The 22022-nt window shown below is 40.3% G+C and overlaps 1 protein-coding gene across 1 annotated transcript; it reads right to left on the reverse strand.

Annotated features, from left to right (window-relative positions):
* Positions 1-10005: 10005 nt before the first annotated feature.
* Positions 10006-14934, reverse strand: NXT2 (nuclear transport factor 2 like export factor 2). The gene is made up of 4 exons (XM_072430411.1): positions 14835-14934; positions 13810-13896; positions 11824-11968; positions 10006-10748 (listed from the first exon to the last, which is right to left on the reverse strand). The coding sequence occupies exons 1-4, from the start codon at positions 14847-14849 to the stop codon at positions 10570-10572; spliced, it is 426 nt and encodes a 141-aa protein (XP_072286512.1). The 5' UTR covers positions 14850-14934; the 3' UTR covers positions 10006-10569.
* Positions 14935-22022: the final 7088 nt, after the last annotated feature.

Here is a 22022-nt window from a genome sequence, read left to right on the forward strand (position 1 = left end):
CACGTGTGAAGATTGTCTGCCATTGTGTTTGCTTTTGGTGCTTTTCACACCTGCAAATGTCATTCATTATCACTTGTGTGTAGTCATTGTCTTTAATTGTGCTTCACTTTGCACTCTTTTCACTCTATTCTGTGTATACTGTTACATTTGTCACTGTACTCTTGTATGATCACATTATCACATGTATGCAGGGATCTATGTACTTCCTGTACTTGCAGAGATCACTGCCCAGGGTCACAGTTTGCATTTCTACCAAGTGCTAAAACGCTTGTAGAATCGCGGTAAAACGCGGTAAAACGCGGATAAACGTGGCATAGATGTTTTTCAGCTTTTTCCAGCATTTAAAAAAAGTTTTAAAACGTTAGAATAAGTGCATAAAAACGCTTATAAACTCAGTAGGAACGTTTACATGCATTTTTACAAAACGTCCATGTAGACCCAGCCTTAAGGATTGCTAGTGGGTCTTTGAAATCTTTACTTGGAAAAAAAAAAAAAAACGGTTGAATGATGTGAGGCACAATGGCTTGCCAAAACACAGTAAAATGTATTTTTACAACTCTGTTAAGAGGTTATTGATAGAGGCACGTTGTTTTCAAACCTAATTTTATGAAAAAAATTACACATGTAATGTTTTTAAATCCCAGCTCCAGCCCAGACTTTCTTGTTTAGATTTATCTAGAGTGGGGTAGAGTAGAAGCATTATACAGGTAGTCCCCGAGTTAAGGACATCCAACATACAGACGACTCTTAGATATGAATGGGGATTCCCTGCTCTCTGTGTGTGGGATGGAGGCTTGAAGGGGGGGAGGGGTGGTTGCATGACTTGCAGTAGAAATCTTTTGCTAAACACAGCTGAGGTTGTGGGTGATCTTAGGGGGGTGAGCTCTTTCTGCAGCTTCTTGTTGCTCTTTAATAACCAAGACAAACTTTGCAGTAGTTTCTTTTTTGTGCATCAAACCACAGTTTGTTTCAGAAGTTAATGAATGTCTAGGCCCCATAAAGTTTTTTTTTTTTTTGCTGTGTTTGATTAACTCACAGTGAGGATTGTATACAGTAACTGACACCACGCTGCCTAATAATATGTTGAGACAAACATCTGTCCTAACTGCATGTATTAAAATATAGTACCTGTTCCGACTTACATACAAATTCAACTTAGGAACAAACCTACAGTCCCTATTTCGTATTTAACCCAGGGACTACCTGTACTAACAAACTGCTTGTGTACAGACACTGGATACATCAGTCTTGTATGTAACCCTGTACTACCTGTATGGTTTTATGCTGTGTGCCCCCCATTGCAAGATTATGCATAGAATTACGATTTCACTCCAATCTCTAGAAATTTTAGGTATTGGTGATATTTTGACTGAATTCTATTCTTGTTTCTGAAGTCCTTTTAAATAATCTATCAACAAAATGCAGAAACACTTGAGTGCAGGAAGTGGGCAAATAGATATCCGTGGCAACATTCCTAAAATAGGAAAACCTGGAAACGTTTATGATAAAAAAAACAAATTCAAAACTAGAAGCTAAAATAGCATACATGGCAGAGTGCTTTGTGTTTTGCCATTTACTGCTCTGGGGATACATACTCAAGTACAGGAACACAGAGCTGATAGCTAAGGGAAATATTCTGTAAAATCAACAAGTACAAAAGCTCTTTGGTATTTTTTTCTAGAATTGTGGTAAAATGAAATTCAATACCAAGACATGAAAACCTGATTTACCAGAAAAGTTAGATTTGTTGCTCACATTTACTGTTCCAGTTAAGAAAATTGAAACTGTGTATGTATCTACTAATCTGTCTAAGGGGTGAAGGTAGCACATACAAAGATTAAGCAAAAAATGCTGAATGTTCAAACTGTTGCCAAACACTGTTCTGTTAAGGAAGAATTTCCAACTGAAGCCTGTTAAAAAACCAGCACTGCTGAGTGAGAGGATCTCCTGGTCCTCCTGCTGCACTTGTTTCTTTTATGTCATTAACATGGCACTAGCTATTACATGTTCTGCAAGAGGGGGACAGGTTTGGTTGTCCTCCTACATCCTTTGAATCTCCATGATAATAATGATAAGATCCACCTCAAGGCATATCTTGCTTCTGTGCCTAAACATTACGTTTATGCTGCAAGATCCTGTATTACTGGAATTATGGAAACCGACCGCTCTTCCATTGCTGGTATGTGGTTACATAAAGTTGTTATCCTCGCTATATTACCCTCTGTACTACACATCTTATTTTTTTATGGACCATTTAAATCTTATGTACATTGGTTATTTTAATGTTTATTACTTGTTTTTAATATATAAATCCATTAATAAAAAAAAAGTTAAAAAAAACATGGCTCAGTAGTGACAGAGAAGTCAGTTGTAGGAACCACATTGCACAGTGGGCAACCAGGAGACTGACACCACTGGAAGTGTTGTTTTCATAACAAACGTCAGCTGGTAACTTCTCTTTAGCAGGCTGGTGAACAAAGATTTGGGTAAGTATATAGTACTTCATCATAAGCGAACCAATTACTGACACTTTCAGTTCAACGACTGAATCACTTTAAATTCAAACTATAGTTTTGAGAGTAGAGTGTTTTTTTTTATTTATTAATGTTTCATTTAGTACTAATTCTCGAAAACCTAAAACCAAAATATATTTTTGAGTGGGTTTTTTTTTTTATTCGTGCTAGTAGCTGTTACATGTATTTAGGTACACACAGGGCACCTAAGGGAACTCCTGTAGGTTACAAACTTGTTAATTATTTATGCCTCCAAATTATTGTGCTCTAGGATCATGGAGTAACTGTTCCAGACAGTAGAAAGAAATTCAGGAACTACATGTACAAGGCCACAACCTTCAAGGCCCCCTAATCTTTTTTTATTGATAAGTATGGTAGAATTGAAGTTTACCATCACACTGCTGCTGTGTTAAAGATGTTTAACACATCATCACAATTTTAACAGGGCACTCCAGATTGTTAGCTATAGACTGAATTTTTGTAGCCAACCTGATGTGACAAAAACATTGTAGGCATTATCTTCTGTATGCCATGATAAATTATAAAACATTGTGAAGGTAACCTATCCGTAAGGCGAGCAGCAACATTATAGAATTTATTTATAGAGAACTTGAGAAATGTTATAGTCTACTTAGTATAACAGACTATTGATTTGATATAAGGATCCCATGATCTAATAAAGCTTGATTTAAGTCTGCAGATTTTGGAAGTAATCCTAATTATATGGCACCCCTTTCCTTAAGACAAATAAGTTTGCTGGCACATTCATACAAGAAGCTGATTATGAGACAACAATCAAAAGGTTTTGCAGTATGATCAGATGATGACAATACATTGAATCATGCAGGCCATGTCCCCAGTAGTTACTCAGGATACTTCAATTGCCCTTTCTGTTTACAGTATGTGTACAGGCACACTGTGCTTCCAATACAGCCCTAAAGGATAAATTAATCATTCTATTCTGGATAGTCTAGAGAATAATAAAGGTAAACCACACTATGTCAACACTTCATTTGAAGAGTATTATAAAGTATTATTATGTCTTTATCCATCTGTCACTGCCAGAGGAAAGAAAGCCAGCTGTCTCTGTATCAGGATAAAAACAATTAGAATATTTGACTGTAAAACTGTAAAGGGATACTTACAATAACCAGAGCAACACACATCATGAACAAATGTTTTTTTTTTTTTTTTAATTTTGCACCTTTAATAAAGCCAATGTACAAACAGAGCAAAAGCTTATCTCATTGTCTCACAAGCTTAAATTGAGTCTTGTTTTGCCCAGCAACAAATCAATAGTACATGGTGCACAATGTCTTGCTGTTCTCTGTGTGAAAACAGTCTGTACAGTGTTCCAGCATGTCAGTACTATAAGAAACAGTTAAAATTCAAAAATACAAAATTTATTCCATATAATTACATATCCTTTGTGAAATATATATCACTGGTACTGGGTTGGCCTTCCCATTCTATCCTGGGTACACCCCTTGGTTTGGGCTACAGACTGCTAGCAGCCTGGGGATCTGCTATAAGTAGCACAGGTATGCTGCTAAGAAATGGAGTGGAATGGCAGCAGGTAGGCTGATTCGATTTATGAACTGTGGAATCCTCACTAAGGACTGTACCACAGAGGTCTGTACTAGGGATTCAGAGGACTCTGCACTCACCTGGTTAAGCTGATTTAAGCTGCCTTTTTTATTTGTTTTCAATATATGCTGAATGAAGCTTATTTGATTTGGAGTACAATAAAGAGTACTGGTAAAAACTTCTAGGTGTGCTTGTTGCAAGAGCTACTGCCCGTCCATACCACAAGTGGTGCAGCAGCTAAACAGAGAAAAGTTTGTGTTTAAATTTACAAAGTGACATTTAAAGGGCCAAGCTCCTGTTCACCATGGAGGAGTTTGTGAGGCCGCTAGAAATGGGCACTGTACAAATGCAGCAGAGTATGGGGGCTCAGCAGAAGGCCATGGAAGCACAATTTAGAGAGTCTACTGCAGCACAAGCTGTAGCATTGCGGGAGAACACTGAAGCCCAAACCAAAATGCTATCAGATGTTCTATGGGACAAGAATCTACAGTGCTTGTCCCAAGCAACCAGGCAGTCATGTGAGCCAGCCATTTTCTGCCAGAGCTGATGCCAGCAGATGATGTAGAGGCCTTTCTAATGACATTTGAAATGATTGCATACTGAAAGGGGTTGGCCCTGAGACAAATGGCTTACTTTGATCTCAGCCCTAGTGATGCCCTTATGTATGTCGACTTAAGGCAGAGATCCTCGCTTACCTGGAGTGACCATATCAGTCAGGGCACAGAGGGTCTATAGCTGGAAATACTTTATGGACTTACTACAACGGTCACAAATGTATGACTTCAAACAGTTGGCTACATAATGGCTGCATGATCAAATGGCCTTAGACCCTGACTAGACCGTTTTGTGCTGGGTCAGTCATGGAGACCCCAAGTCCACAGACCACTTGGCAGAAATGGTTGAGACCTCAGTGGAGAAGCTGCTCTCCCCAGAAAATCATCAGGAGTCAAGACACAGCCTTACCTTGAGGAACAAGGCCTCCACCATCAGGAAAAAATCTCCTCAGTGTCTTGGAACCAGCATGGGAGGTCTCTACGGCACTGCAGCCTCCTCGCCGGAATAAACCTGCAGACACTACCCCATGGAAAGAAGGTGTCATTCAGTGTTGGAGATGTTCTGCCTGGGGCCACACCAGGGCCCAATGCCCCCCTGCAGTGTAGACTCTTCAGACTTTCGTCCTTCTACACCGTCCTTAATCCCAAGCCCATTCCTGCTTCCACTATAAAAGAATGACATTTGGGCTACAGAATGGTATTGTATTAGCCATTGCGTCCACATCATAGATAAACCTCAGTCTATTTGGATGGTCATCTTTAGCATGGACTGGGAATCTCACCTAACAAAAGTTTAGACAGTTTTGGATGGCTTAAGAAAAGGGGGTTTTACAGTGAACTCAGAAAAATGTGCCATGGGGATGAAAGAGGCAAAGTGTCTTGGGTACATTGTGGGTAGAGGTTTCGTAAAACCCCAGGTTAATAAGATCGAGGCAATTCAGAACTGATCCGGCCCCCACACTAAGAAACAGATTTGGGCTTTCCTGACCATTGTCAAGTACTTTTGACAGTTTGTACCCATGTTTTCCACCCTTGCAGCCCCTTGTCTGATTTAACAAAAGGGTGAAAATTCGTGATAGTATTCTGGAATACAGAGACTGAAAAAAACATTCCAGGAGCGTATTTATGCTGTTTGCCAACATCCTGTCCTAGTAGCCCCAGACTTTTCCAGAGCGTTTGTTGTGCAGACAGACGCCTCTGATATGAGACGCGGAGCAGTGTTGTCACCGGTAATTAAGGGAGATGAACTTCCTATAGTTTTTCTAAGCTGGAAATTGATGACTGCAGGGAAAAAGCTGTGGTGGAGTGATGATGAGTGATGAAGTGGGAGCTAGATTCTCTGCGCCACTACCACGTTATGGAGAAAGTTCCATCTGATCTCTGATCATACCCCCCTAAACTGGAAAGAAGGCCACCAATGCACAGGTGATTTGATGGTTTTCATCTCTCCAGTTCAATTTTGTGGTGGAACACAGATCTGGGAAAATACACCAGAATGGGAATGCCTTTTTCAGAGTGTATTGTTCAAGTGCCTCCACCACCTTAAGCTTGAGGCAGAGGGGCGGTTATGTACAGGACTGCAGGGATGGGTCCTGAACAGGAGATATCTGTCTACATCATGTAGGTAATGGTCTCTTTAAAGCCAGAGTTTATGCAGGGAAAAAAAAAATCCAGGAATAGTGGAGAATCTAATCTGCTAAGGTTGCCATTATTAGTTTATTTCAGGGCCCTGGACTCTGGAATGGGAAGGAAGGTACTAAGTTGGCCTTCCCATTCCATCTCAGGTACGCCCCAGTTAGAGCTAAAGCAGACTAGAGATCTGCTATAGTAGCAAGGCTGGAGTGGAATGGCACAGGTAGGGTGGAAACAAGCTAAGAAGCTGTGTTGCTGTTGTATTAAAAACTGTTGATGCCCAGTTGTTTTCAATTGAATGTTGTATGAAAAGATGTTGATGCTGATTTGATTTATGGACAGTGGAATCATCATTAAGGACTGTACTACAAACGACTATACTAGGTAATCAGAGGACTCAGCACCCACCTTGAAAAGCTGATGTAAGCTGCCTTTTTCATTGGTTTTCAATATATGCTGAAGGAAGCTATTTTGTTTTGGATTGCAATAAAGACTGGTACTGGTAATAATCTTCCTCCACATCACAATATGTATAAATATATATATATATATATATAAAACTTGTGATTTTAATTTAAATGCCATGTAATTGGCATTACTATCCAAATGTATAGGAAATGTATATTGAAATGAAAGCTGCACATACTTCCCGTTTATATACAAGAGGGTTACCTACAGGCAATAAAAATGAATTTTATACAAATGTATAAACAAAAAATCATTATCTGAAAGCAGTCATCTATTTTATATGCAGTTATGCTAATTTCTCTCATGGGATTTTGCTGAGGTAAAAGCTGAGCCATTCAGTTTGTGGCTTATGACCATATCATAAACTGGTTCTTTCCAATCAGATCCTCATTCAGAGAGTGCCATAATGTCCTCAGTCATCAAGCAGATTGCTTCCAGCAAGGCAGGGGTTCCAACCTATCTTACAGTGTATATATTACGTGCAGCTGCATGGTTATGCAAGACTCAAAGGCAAATATAATGGTGAGCAGATTGAAAATATCAGAGAAACAAAGCTAGGAGATCAGCCTTACATTCTCAAGCAAAGTGCTCCTGACGCATGATGATGTAATAATTCCTTTCAAGGCACACTCCCTAAGGAAATGATCTCATTCCAACGGAAAAAAATGTGTTCACCTCCAATATTGCAATTTTGGTCTGAAATTACTAAATATATAAACATTTCTATACTGTGAATCACCCTACAAAAAATTAGATTATTTTAAGTTCTAATTTTACTAACTTACTTGATCTGTAGCTTTTTATCCCATTATATTAAAGCTAAAAACATCCAGATAACAAGAATTTTTAAGGTGGTTTGCAACTGCAACTTCCATATATGTCTCAGTACATAATTCTTTCAAAGGCCTGAACTTAAAAATGAAGATTTGAAGGTAGCATGTACAAATGGTAATTGTGCTCAAGCAGTACCCTAACATTTTACATTTTGCTTTGAATTCCTCTAAAAAGATGGCAGAGCACTACCCATGCCTAGGTACATCTGAGTCTACATTGTGCTGACTGTATATGTGCAGAGTAGGATCATAGAAGGCACTGAGGCCTAGGACTGTTGGTCGCATGAAATAGAGATATTTTGTTGATGTACATGAGTGCTTCTACCTTCTGATCTCTTCAAACTGTCCATACTCAATTACTCCCATTACTTCAGAAGTTACAGAACAACCTGCAAAAATAGGATAGGTTGCCCCTCTCCTGGTTTGCCAGAATCTGTGATTTCGCTACATACTTCAAACAATACTCATTTTTTTACCTCCTGGTTTCTTAGCCCCCAGCTTCTTAAGCTCTTCCAATGTTTCGCCTGGAAATTGTGCCACCCTGCATACCATCTTGCATTTTGATGCAACCCAAACTTAGATGTGGGGCAGGGCTGCCTGTTGTAACTTTATACTACCAAGCAACTATGCTGACCTGACTGCTGGATAGGTTTCATGGTCAGAATGGAAAATGTGGGGTCACCCTGAAGGGTCTGTTCTGAATATGTGTTCTATGCCTTAGAGAGATTCCACACAACATCCATTAATAGTTTGTAACCTTTCTCCTTTTATCCGTAATATTATAATTATTTTTCATATGTCATCCACTGACCCCTTTGTTCAAATAAACCCGGCTTTCCCTCCAGTAGTAGTTTATTTCAGTTTTTGCCTTGGCATTCGGCTACCAAGTTAGAAATATCCTACTGGCAAGTGCTAACTTAACCTCTTTATGCTCCCTGCAGCAGGCTTCTCCTGACTCTGTCTTTTCATGGTTCCAACATTGTCAGCTGTTGTTGCCTTCCCCGGTAAACACTTTAGGGGCCACACACCCCTTGAATTTATACTTTTCTATATAATTCTTATGAAAGAGACCTGTCATGATCTTCCTATGTATGTATGGATTTAGGAGAGACCTGTAAAATACCCACTCTGCACATAAACTATCCCTGACCTGCACAGGAGAAATATTTCAACATCTCCATCCACTAGTAATGTTGTCCTATAGACCTTCAATGTTTTTTCCCCCTGATGCCTGTTGGTGATGCCCAACTCAGTGGGGCACCATGCTCCTTATTTGGTGAGAGTGCCCTTCTGTTTTTCAATTTTGGGATTCTATCCTCTGGATCCATAAACTTTATGATGCCTAAATACCCCAAATTCCCATCTATAACTATAGTCTATGATTCCCAAGTCTCTCAAAACTAACAACAATGATATTCTTAGGTACTTCCTGACAGCAGACATAATATTTATTCATAAACATTAGTATTGCGACATCTCTCTGTCTCTTAGAAATGGTTGGTGGAGAGTATTGATCATATGGAGGTGTTGGTGGCAGACGATGATAAAGAGTGGACACTGTTAATAATAATCTCGCCACTTTAGAACTCTGCTGTCCCAAGTTTGCTCTTTATAACTTTTTGTACCGGGCAGTGGCTCCAGGGCCCCCTCTTCCCTCATACTTGGTTAGGTTGCTCTGTGCAGTTCTCCACCCCAACCCCCTCACTTTGTTTGTTTTGTCCTCTATTACTAATAACTGTTACATGCACCAGGCCAGGACAGATACCGGGACGACGCATGACCCAATGGAAAAAACCTCCTGACGGATTGACTGCTCTGCGGGATTGAAGGTAAGTGTGATTTTTGGGTTTACTTATGATTTAACTACAGAACAGTAAGATAAAGCACAGCCACTCTTAACTATGCATTCCTTGCTCTCGGTTAAGTGCTTGATAATAAATGTTGCATGACCAAGTACAGATTATACACTGGGAAGAGTTACTAAAACGGCTCCCATCTATGCAGCTTTATGGTGAAAAGTAATATGTATTGTAAAGTTTATTTGCAAGAGCCAGGTAGAGGGGAAGGATGGGCATGTATTACAAGGAGACAGCCCAGTAAAAAGGGAGTCTAGAATCCAAAATTACTATTGATGAATAATAGTAAAAAAAAAATACAAATAAAGCTTAATAATTCTGTCATCAAAAGTTCACTTTGTCAAATGTGATATTTGTCAAATTCTGCCCTAACAAAAATATATCTTGTCTAACTGCACTGTGAATATAATCTAAACTACCTGTCACATGGACTTTACAGATAAAAATGCCTGTTCAGATGTGTATGTCCAAAACATTTACCTCCAAACAGCCAGAGTCATGACACTGGCAAGTTTAGAGGTACAGCCAATGGAGAATTATAGAATAAAAACCAGACATCAGATGAAAAGAAAAAATCTTTATCAGTCTGTTCATAATACATTACAAAACCTTTAAGATTAAAAAAAGCATACATGTATATATAGTCATCTGTTCTTGTTTTTATCCTTAGGTTTAGTTTGGGGAAAAAAACAAACAAACAAAAACAACCAAAACAAAAAAACCCTCTAACTCCCATAGGAGTAGACTGCCAGAATGTAGATCCAGTAATCTATATTACCCAGATTTACCAAGGTACATAAATTACATCACACTGCACCATGCAGTAACTCATTACAACCAATGAAAATTTGAAAGCTAGGCCCATACTGTATATAGAAACCCTAACTTAATCTTAAATTAATCCTAAATTTACCTTTGAGTGCTTAACCTTAGAAGTCTGTGTCAGAAAAAAAGATGAGACTTAATCTCAATTTGGGCTGATTTATAACCCACGAATAACCAAGGATCAACTTGAAGACCACTGTTTTTTGTTTTTCCATTTTTCATAAAAATTTACCTGTCGGCACTGTTTTACAATCCTGATAGCAATTTACCAATTTTATTCTGGGCACATTAAATAAAGCTGTTAGCTGGCCCAGTCCTGGAAGCGGAAACAGTCGCTGGCAATCTTCCACAGCCTGTTAGATGGATAAGTATGGAGAGTCAATAGAAAGTTCTGGTTGAAATAATGTGGTTTGTTTCCCTCGAACTTTACGGAGCCATGCGTGACAACCAATACAGTTTTCTGTCCTTGCGTTGCTTGTTCTTGAAGGGAAAAAAAAGGAAAATATATGTTATGCTTGGGGTTAATGTGTTATCCAAAAATACTAGCAAAATATATATTTGAATGATCAATTGTTCATCTGAAACAGTTGAGGCTGTTAAACCATCCCACATCATCTTTTTTACATGTTACTTCGAAACCATGGTGCTGAAATATCTGCACCGAGAGATGGTTTCATGTCCTAAAGTTATTTAAATCTTTTTGACATAAGAAATAATTTAGTGGCAGGAGGGGGACAGAAAAAAAATCAAAAGGTACATTCTAGGTGGATTTACCAGATCCCCTAGGATTGGCTTCACCAAAAAAAAAACATCTATATTCTGTGGTTTAAATGTTCAGGATTGCTATGCTGTCCCAGGGCCTGGGAAGCTTGCAGTCATCAAATTAACTATGAATTCTTCATCATATCAAAGTGGTGCATTAAAATGCAAGATTGTCTGTCTTAAAATTGAAGGTAATATTGCAAGAGATCTTTTAACACAAAATTAACCCAAAGAACATCAGCAAATGCAATAGGGATCCAAAGGAAGAAATGGAGGGTAATAGATTGGCCTAGTCAAAGCCCTGAATTGAATCTCACTGAAATACTTTATGGGGATTTTAAACAGACAGTTAATTAAAAGAAACTGACAAATATCTTGCAAACAAAGTATTTTTGCATAGAGGAATAGTTAAAGGGGACACAAAGTCGGCATCAGACACTGATGGGCAATCCTTAAAAACGCATGCTTTTCTGCTAGAAGGAGCAATACAAATTTCTGAGTTCAAGGATGTCTATATGCATCATGGTGTTCTATGTTGTTAAAACAAGGGTTGTGGGCTTTTTTAATCTATTGTGGTGGACTGGTAGCCCATTTACAGTGAATGGATTGTCTTAATGCAAATTGCTTTAAACAATGTGCATTACCACACCTCATTGAAACATTTAAGTTGAGATTGGCACTTATTTTTTTTTAAACAAAGATGGTGCTTATATTTTTAGACATGGGAAACTGGCAATTTATGCCATGCATGACTGAAGTAGTTTATACAGGGACCTATCTCACAACTTCTTACCATGAACAGGCTGACAGTCAAATGTGGTGACTTGAAATTCACTGGATGGCAACATTTCAAAGAACTCAATAAGAGCCTCCTGCCCAGATATTGGGTTTCCATTCCAGACTAATGTAGCAGTGTCCATGTACAACTTGGTTAATTGCTGCAAAAAAAGTGAATAGTCAGTGCTAGAAGTCTATTTTCTTTTTAAAATACAAAAGCAATATATGCTCCACATTGTAATATTTTATGAATAGACAGATGAAAATAAAGTGTTCTAAAATTATTTTAAAACATGTGTTGCATACTATTACCTGCCATTCTGTTTAAGCACTAGCTGTGAATCTTTGCACAAATCTACTCAGTGCTAATCTTGGCATTGGATTACCACTAGGACTTAATCAAAGGGACATTCAGATATGTAGAAATTTCACTGCCAGGCCCTAACTATTAACCAGACAGTACTGCTAGTTTGCTAGAATTTTGTATCTGCGTCTGTCTTCAAATTAGTTTCTGTATCTTTGTGGATCTTCTAAGATTTCAGGCCCAGAAGGAATGTACAAAGAGTCTTGATCATCTATATGATGAAATGAGTGACTTATGTCATATCTTTTTACATACAATCTACATAAAAGGATCCAAAGCAAGCAGACATGACTGTCACCAACCTAATTCTAATAGTTATACAATGCATTGACAAAAAAACTCTAAGGGCAGGATGGAAAGCAAAAGATGTATGCTGCCCTCTACTGTAGTCCACAGACAGCAGAATACTAATATAGGTCTATAGCTACTTTTACCAATGCAGCTGAAAGAAACAAATGCCAAACAATAGCCAGCTTTTTATTTTCCTAATGTTTTCTCTGCGGAAAACCATGGAATTGTGTCGGGACAACTGCCTTTTTGAGCAGCCATTTCAGTTATCAAGTCAATCAGCACTTGGCCACACCAAGTCCTGCCCGTTGCATCCTGGGTAAGTAACATTACATCTGTCCTGAAATCCTGCATAGAAAGCTAGCATCTAGAAAGGTATAAAAAGGACAAGGGAGGATATGGGGATTGTAGATCACATAGTGCCTGGGACATGTTTACACTGTCGAACTGGGGCTTTAATGTGTACTTTAGGCTAACAAACTGTCTAAAAGGGAGCAACAATTTCTTTTCTAGTGCTGATCACAGGGTTGATCAGTAAATGGGCAATGCCACCCTTATTACACAGCGTGTTTCTGAAAAGAGAGGGAAACGCCATCTCAGATGTCACTGGAAAGAGTGTTTGGGAGAATTCCTATTTCTTGACAACTCCAAATTTTAGATTTTCCCCCAACTTCCCCCAGGAGGAAGTAAAGTGAAAAATGCTCAAAACAAAAAAAAAAATCTACTAACCTTCAATCCCCCAGCGCAGTTGATCAGTCCAGAGGTGTTTTCCATCGGGTCCCGCGTCGTCCCGGCATCCAAGTCGGTGTGCCGGGTGCCGCCATCTTTGCTTCTTTCCCAGGTTCTTCTTCCTACGTCACCCAACCCAAGCACGAGATCTGGTGACGTAGGTTGGAAAAAAACTTTTAACAAAAAGGCTTTCTTCTGCGCAAAAGGAGCACCCAAGAGCCTTCCGGGATGCGTGATGTAGGTATCCCGAGAGGCTTTGCGCTCCCATTCATTCAAAAAAAATGCACTTTTTTTTTTTTTTTTCAAAAAATGGGTGTTGCACTTCAAAAAGAAACAAACACACAGAATTTTCACCTTACTGAAAAGGGTAATGTAAAGTGAAATTTCTGAGTTTAGGTACGCTTTAATATGTCCATTGTACATTCCTGGAGTAGTATGTTCATTTTTGCTTGTGTGCTTTTTTTCTTTTACAGTATTTTATCCAATATACATAAAAGAAGTACAGTAGGGAGGCCAAAGACAAACCAGTTCCATGAACTAAAATATCTAGATCAAGTAGAGTTCACTGGTTTGATTCTTATCTTTATGAAGCCTGTGAATAAACACAAACATAAAACTTACTCTTCTCCTTTTATCAAACGTTTCATAATAGAGACTAACAAATCCTTCCGCTGCTCTGCTTGCCAGATCCGCATCAGTTTTGAAATCCTAGAAATAAAAATAAACGTAGTCAGATATTGTCTCTTGCAGATCTATAGCGAAGTATAGAGAGAAAAAGATGAAATAAATTCAAGTCACAGCAACAGATTTCAAGGCAGATGTACTAAGAGAGCTGTGCACCCTGTGAAGGTTTTCCAGTTTCAAAAAACTGAAACCATCATTTTGGAGGCTGAAATCGATGATTTAAGACGAAAAGCATCACCTGATACTCTCATCTGTCTTTGGAAAGTTTTTGGAAAGCAACAATGAAAATCTGACAGAAATTTCCCCAAGCCTTAAACAATGACTGCCCACCGATCTTGGTTATACATAGGGTTCTCAGACATGACAGATTGCTGGACACACAGACATGATCAACCCATGCTGTGGTAATCTATAAAATGTCTTGTAGAATTCTATACCATTCCTACACTTCATATTACCGCAGCTTCTGGGATCGTTGTAGTTTGGTGTTCCCTCCAAATATTAACTGATCTATATGTGTCACCTGTATGGCACACGCTGCATCATGAGTCTTACCAAACGTGACCCTATTGCCCTGACCCTACCTCACCCTGTCCTGTCACCATCCAAAACCATCATCCCCCAACACCCCCATACCATGCCTACCCCAACCCCCACACCACCCCCATACCAACCTGTGTCCTGTCCCCATCCACAATCACCTCCCAGGTTTCCTAATACGCTACCCCGATCTAATATTATGTTACCTATTAAACTTTTCAACTCATATGCTCCCGAATGGAGGTCATTTCCACAGTACAGACACCGGATGTAAAACGAATATCGAGCCCACAGCTCAGATATCATAACATTATGAAAACACTCTATCGATCCATACACTAATAGACGTGTCTGGCTCATAATAAGATCCCAGCTATGACGAGTCACATCCGTACCGGGTGTAATCATCACAACATACTTACATATGAGGCAGCCATTGAAACAAACTTCGAGGATACTCCGTACACACGCAGCACGCTCAACTTCCTGTTCGGTTCCCTAATAGTTCCCCTAGAAACAACAATCCGGTGTCTTTGGTTCCTCCTGCATTTGTTTCGCACTTTGTACGCTAGATGGCGCTGCATAACTCTTTATAGGCAGATATCGCAGAAGGACAAATGTGTTCCTGTTGCTTGCAACACACTGAACCCAGAGATTCCATTGTTACTGGTGTGACTGGGATTTATACATACCATCCTGAGTTATAGATAATGTGCAGGTGGGAATATCTCTCCTTTACATCTCCTTCTACATTTTACAATGCATTGCATACATACATTTTACAATAGTCTGTGGGAAAGAAAAAAATAGATATACCACATATACTTATTACATACATACATACATACTTATTTTTATTTGAAAATACAGGAAAATGCTTTAGCTCGAGTATAAGCCTAGGGCACACTGCTAACACTACAAAACAGTAATCAACAGAAATGGCAAAAAATGTAAAAAAAAATACATTCATGGTCCGTCTGTTTGCTTTTAAATGATTCTGTGTGTATTATTGTTCATGACCAGTAGATGGTGATGTGTCCTTTTGTAAAGTGTGTAACAAGCTCATAACACTTGGGGCTTCAACAGCAAGAGTTTGCTAAACACATTATATGAGGACACTGCACTTCTGGTGTGACCCACGCATAAACCAGAATTATTTTTCTAATGACATTATGCCATTTATAGTGTTTATATTGGAGCATATATAGTATTTACCTTATTCCTCACTTACCCAGCAGCCTGCCTAATACTCCACTCTCCTCCATAGGTGATCCAGTAGCATATATGATGACAGTTGATTGGCTATGACCAGATGACTTGTGAATAAAAGGCTTAGTGGGACAATGCAAGCAGCATGAAGGAAGCCTACAGGAGCGAGGTGTAAGGTTAGTATTTCACCCAATTCCTTGCCCACTGAACAGTCTATGGAATGCCAGAACTGTTGGCAATGAATTAACCTCAATACCAACCTTCTCCTTTCTAAATTTCTGAACTTTCTGACTCCCACTGAAACCTGGCTTTCCTCCTCTGACTCTGCCTCTGCTGCTGCTCTCTCCTATGGAGGCCTGCACTTTACACATACCCCTAGACCTGGCAACAAAGTACGGGGGGGTCTCATTCTCTCACCTAACTGTACATACAGAGCCCTTCCTACCCCACCCCCTCTCATTGTCACCTCTTTTAAGTCTACTATGTCCATCTCTGCAGCCCCTTACCCCCCATTGTTGCTGTTGTCTACCGTCCCCCAGGCCCAGTATCACAATTTTTCATCCTCAGTGACTTTAATGCTGCAATAGATGAGCCTAACCATCTTTCCTCAGCCAAACTGCTCTCCATTACCTCCTGATTTGGACTCACACAGAACATCAATGGCCCCACACACATCGCCGGAAACACTTTAGTCCTGTTTTTTTCCAAACTCTGCAACCTAATGCACCTTGACAACTCACCATTTCCCCTTTCTGATCACAACCTTATCACCTTCAACTTATCCAACTCTTGCCCACCTTTGCCACACCCCAGACCTGGTCAATGGCAGAGAGACAGCATGCTGGCAAATTCACAATACTCTATCTTGCAGCATTGAGAGGGCTGGTTGTTACCTGTGATTTCGGTGTTTTAAAAGAGGAAATGAGAAGAGATCAACTTGGAAAAAACAAATTCAGCCCGTATTAGAGAGAGATTACGTTTGGAACACAATTTAAACCTTGGTTAAGGCCATTACAATTTCAAGTCAAAGTGAAACTGCTGTGGCAGAGGCAAAACTTTTCAGCCAGGGGACTACTGGTACTGTACAGGCCGTGAACTCAGAAACTACTTCTCCTGAGACATACACTCAGGCTCAACACAAGGGTGTGACAAGAAATTCATCTGAACTGCAGCGCAGAGCTGTACATACACAAAACAAGTACTGCTTCAGGTGTGGTTCCACACAGCACATGGCTAACTTTGCTGCATGCCCTGCAAAGGACGCACAATGCTGCAAATGTAAGAAAATCAGACACCTTGCAAAAATCTGCCGTAATTCTACTGCTAGACAGGTTCAGGAAGTTGCTTCTCCAGAGGTTACTGTCTTTGTAAACTTTCATGCACTGTTACTATTGCTACTACTGATCAGAGCCATTCTATTACCCTGATGCTTGATACAGGTTCTGCTGTTTTTATACTACCTGAGGATATCTACTTACGGTACTTTGCAAATACATCACTTACTGTGCCTACTTTGAAGCTGGTGAGTTATCCAAGAGACCCTATTCCTGTGCTTGGTTGCCTGTCAGTGACTGTTACATTTCAATCAACTAGTGTGCAAGCTGAATTCTTCATTCTAAAGGCTCAGCTATACTGGGCAGAGATCTTTTCGGTGCAATAAATCTACAATTAGTGGTTGGCCTTATCACAACCGCTTCATATTTTAACCTGCAACCAGTGTCCAGGGTTTCAACACGTACTGACAACAGAATGGGCTGTGCAAAGAACTTTGTACACAAAATTAAAGTGCGCCCAGATGTCCAACCAGAGCATCAGAAGTTAGGGCGTTTACCTTTCTTTCTGAGAGAAGCTGTTTGCCAAGGACTAATAAAACTACTAGAGCAAGACCTGACTGAGAAAATTGATGCATCAGAATGGGTTTTCTCTATTGTGGTGACCATGAAGAAAACGAGATATAAGACTGTGTGTTGACCTTCGTGAACCAAATAAAGGTGTTGATATTGATAGTCACCCCTTGCCACATATTAAGGAAGTATCTTCAGAACTCAGAGGTGCTAACTTCTTTTCTACATTGGATCTTCAATGCGCATATCATCAAGTTTTGCTGGATGAGGAAAGTAGAGATATCACTGTATTTATTACTCTTGAAGGTTTGAACCGTTTCAAACATGTACCTTAAGGCCTAACTTCTGACTGACTGATGTTTCATTATCAGTAATGTACCTGGTGTACAGTGTTATCTGGATGACTCTGGATCTTCATGACAAGTACCCTCACATTGTTTTGAATTGCATTGAATCTGCAGGAATGAAACTGAATACTTCTAAATACTGTTTTAGACAAACCCAATCCAGGTCATTTCCAGGTCACATGATATCACAACAGGGACTATTGCCAGATCCTGACCATGTGACAGCTGTGATACAGGCACCTGCGCCATCTGATTTCCAGACCCTGCATTCTTTCTTAGGCCTTCTTCATGGTTTTCATAGTTTATCCCCAATTATGCCTCAGTTGTGGAACCGATGAGAGCTTTGCTACAAGGGAATACCAGCTTGGTCTGGTCAGAAACTTCTTAGCATAGTTTTGACACTGTTAAGCAGCTCATCTCGAACAGTCCAGCATTAGCATTAGTTCATCCTTCTCTACCTACTATTGTTACCACTGATGCTTCAGATTTTGGCCTGGGTGCTGTCCTTACACAATGCCATGCAGATGGGGTAGAGAAAACTGTCGCTTTTGCATCCAGAACACTTTCAGAGGCAGAACGTAAATATTCTACTGTTGAAAAAGAAGCCCTAGCGTGTGTTTGGGCTACAGAAAAATGGAGAACATACCTGTGGGGTGGACAGTTTATGTTGTTTACCGACCATAGCCCTTTAACCACACTGCAAACCACAAAGGGATTGGGATGAGCAGCTATGTGTATTGCCAGATGAACAGCAGGAGTACTTAACTTCAACTACACTATACAATACAAACCAGGTTTGCAGAATTTTGCAGCTGATTGTTTGTCATAGTTGCCCTTACCTGCAGCTCTTAGTGTACAGGATGAGGATGTTGAAGTTGTGGAATTCACTGATATTGATGCAGTTACGGTATCTGAGTTCAGACAAGTTTGTGTTTCATGCACCTTACAAACACAATTCTGCTGTAACCCATACGCCACCGCATCAGCCAGTGCCATTCCCTGATTCTGTTTAGGAAAAGCTTGCTATTGTAATTGTGGGTCCTTTTTCAGCGGCCCCTGTGGACTGTCACTTTGCTATAACATTAATGGATTACTACAGTAAATGGCCAGAAATTGCCTTTGTTTCAAATGTCACCTCTGCTACTGTCAATACTTCTTTCCAGGAGTCTTCAGCAGGGAAGGTAACTCAATGGAACTGGTGTCGGACATTGGGCCCCAATTTGTATCATCTGAGTTTGAATCTTTCCTGAGAGTAAGAAATATTGTGCATAGGAAAGCTTCTGTCTATTACCCCCAAGCAAATGGAGAGATTGAGAGATTCAACAGAAGCCTTAAAGATGCTTTTCAGATTTGCAAATCTTACAGGTAAATCTTGGAAAGTCTTTACTACAGAGTTCTTACATGTTTACAGAGCAATTTCACATGCAACTACTCAAGCATCGCCAGCTGAACTGCTACATGGCAGACATATGCGCACTGAACTTCATGTTGCTGACATACAATTTCCACAATGTCCAGTGCCACTGAGATCATCAGTTACTAAGACTGTTAAAGTGCAACAAGATAAAAGTAAGACATATACTGATCTGAAACAGTGCTAGAGAAGTTCACTTTCAGCCTACTGAACTGGAGTACTGAAACAGGCACAATCCAAATTCTTTAATCTGCTTAGAGTGACAAAGCAAAGAGGATCTTACACCTATGAACTGTCTGATGGACATATATGGAATGCCAGTCGTCTTGCACCTGTTAGGCAAGACTTTTCAGATGCTTCGTTTGATGAAGGATTTTTTCATATTACTACTGATGATGGTCAAACTGGAGATCAGGTATCGGAACTGTCCAGACATACTCAAAGAGTCAGAAGACCACCTGTGTGGACAAAGGACTATGTGATGTAGTTAACTTGCATAGTACTGTTTTGTGTTATAGATATATTTACAATATTTAAACATATTTAAAAATAAAGCTTTCGTACAAGAGGGGAAATGTGGTGTTCATTTTTCTGGCCTGTAGATGTCACTGTTCTAGTTGTTTACTTCTTACGACTATCTAGTCTATATTGCTGTTGTTGTTGGATCCTGTTCTGCTCTGCTCTGAAGATACTACAGACACTGCCCATGTATGTAGTTGGTGAATCCTGTATATATACCTTGTTAAAGTTACCCTGCCTTCCTAATTACTGGACACAACAACCTTGACTACAACCTATTCTCAAACTGCCTTGCGTCCCTAACCCCCACTCTCTCCAAAATCACCTCCCCAGATGAAGCTGCCACCAAGTTAAACCACTCTCTTTCCTTGGCTCTGGATAAAGTTGCCCCTGCCACCTTCCACTACCCCCACCCTGCCAACCCCCGACCCTGGCACAAAAATCACACCAAACAGCTGACTGTTTGTGCAGCTGATCACAAGTGGTGAAATTCTGGCCTCAGTGCTGACTTCATGGACTACAAAGCCAAGCTTCAAAGCTTTAACACAGAGCTCACTGTCACCAAACACAATAATTTCTCTGCAGTAATTTCCTCTCAAGCTTCCAACCCACGCAAACCCTTCTCTACAATTGACTCCCTCCTAAACCCCACACCTGCTCCCCCCACAACCTCCCTTCTGCCCAAGACATTGCCGCCTACTTTACAGATAAAATTGACAAAATCAGACATGATGTCTCTGCCCACCATGCCACTCCAACCATACCCAATCCGTCCACCTGTAAATCATCACTGACCTCCCTCAGCCCTGTTATTGTGGAGGAAGTCTCTTCTCTTCTCTCATCAACTCCATCTCCTACCTGTCCGCTTGACCCAATTCCCTCTGATCTACTCCGTGCCCATTCCTCCACCCTGGCCCCCGCCCTAACCAAACTATTCAATCTCTCCCTTTCTACTGGTTGATACCTCGCCGCTTTCAAACATGCCATAATTCTCCCTATCCTTTCCTGCAGAAACCCTCACTAGACCCCTCCCTACCTTCTAGTTACCGTCCTATCTCCTTTCTCCCATATGTCTCCAAACTTTTTGAATGCCTTGTCTACAAAAGAATCACTGATTACCTGACCACCAACTCTCTCCTTGACCCTCCCCAGTCTGGTTTTTGAGCTGCCCATTCCACTGAAACAGCCCTTACTAAAGTGTCCAATGACCTCATCAGAGCTAAGTCTCAAGGCAACTTTTCCTTTCTCCTTCGCCTTCATCATTCCTCTGCTTTTGACACTGTTGATCACCCCATTCTAATACAAATCATGCGCTCCATTTGTATCAGTGACACTGCTCCCTCTTGCTTTGCTTCCTATCTGTCTGACCGCACCTTTCAAGTTTTTTTCAATGGTAATTCCTCCTCTCCAACTCTCCTCCCTGCTGGTGTTCCCCAAGGGTACACCTCCTCTCTCGGTAGTCTCATATCCTTCTTTGGCTTACAGTACCATCTGTATGCTGATGACACTCAAATCTATCTGTTCACCCCTGACTTGTCTCCTTCAGTCCTGGATAAGGTCTTATGCTGCCTGTCAGCCATCTCCTCATGGATGTCTGACCGATTTCTGAAAGTCAACCTAGATAAAACTGAACTCATCATCATCCCCCCTCAAATTCCAAATCTCCCCCTGACATATTCCTAACTGTTAATAGCACTGTTATTCATCCCTCCCCTCAGACACGTTGTCTTGGCTTCACCTTTGATTCTGCCCTCTCATTTACCCCCCAAAAATACTCCCCCAACTGCTCTCTCTGCTCCTCTGATGACCTACATCTGACTTCCTCACTCATAACCTTATCACACGCACGGCTACAAGACTTTTCTAGAGTTCCCCCGACTCTCTGGAATGGTCTTCCTCGTCCTATTTAGCTTGCTCCTACTTTCTGCTCATTTAAAGGAGCATTCAAAACCCATTTGTTCAAACTTACCTAACCATCTTCTTCTGTCTTTTGCAACTGTCACTACTTCCTACCACTACATCCACTACATATCTCTCCACCTATTGTGTGTAAATTCCCCCACCGACTAGATTGTAAACTCTTCAGGGCAGGTTCCTCTTCTCCTGTGTCACTGTCTGTATTTGTTTGTCATTTGCAACCCCTATGTAACCACCCAGGCGGTTAGCTCGACCTTGGTTCGGGATAAGTAAACTTGCTACTATTGTTTACCCCGAACCAAGGTCGGGGTAGCTAAAAATATAAACATGCGTTATATTGCAATCCGATTGTCATACAAC

The sequence above is a fragment of the Pyxicephalus adspersus genome, chromosome Z, assembly GCF_032062135.1.
Source record: "Pyxicephalus adspersus chromosome Z, UCB_Pads_2.0, whole genome shotgun sequence".
Lineage (NCBI taxonomy): Eukaryota > Metazoa > Chordata > Amphibia > Anura > Pyxicephalidae > Pyxicephalus > Pyxicephalus adspersus.

Excerpts from the sequence above, each read along its gene's own strand:
- NXT2 (XM_072430411.1), bottom strand. Across the intron at positions 11,969-13,809 it reads CGTTTGATAAAAGGAGAAGA|CAATTAACCAAGTTGTACAT; the intron begins GTAAGTTTTATG and ends CTTTTTTTGCAG. Across the intron at positions 10,749-11,823 it reads TGACTGTCAGCCTGTTCATG|AACAAGCAACGCAAGGACAG; the intron begins GTAAGAAGTTGT and ends TTTCCCTTCAAG.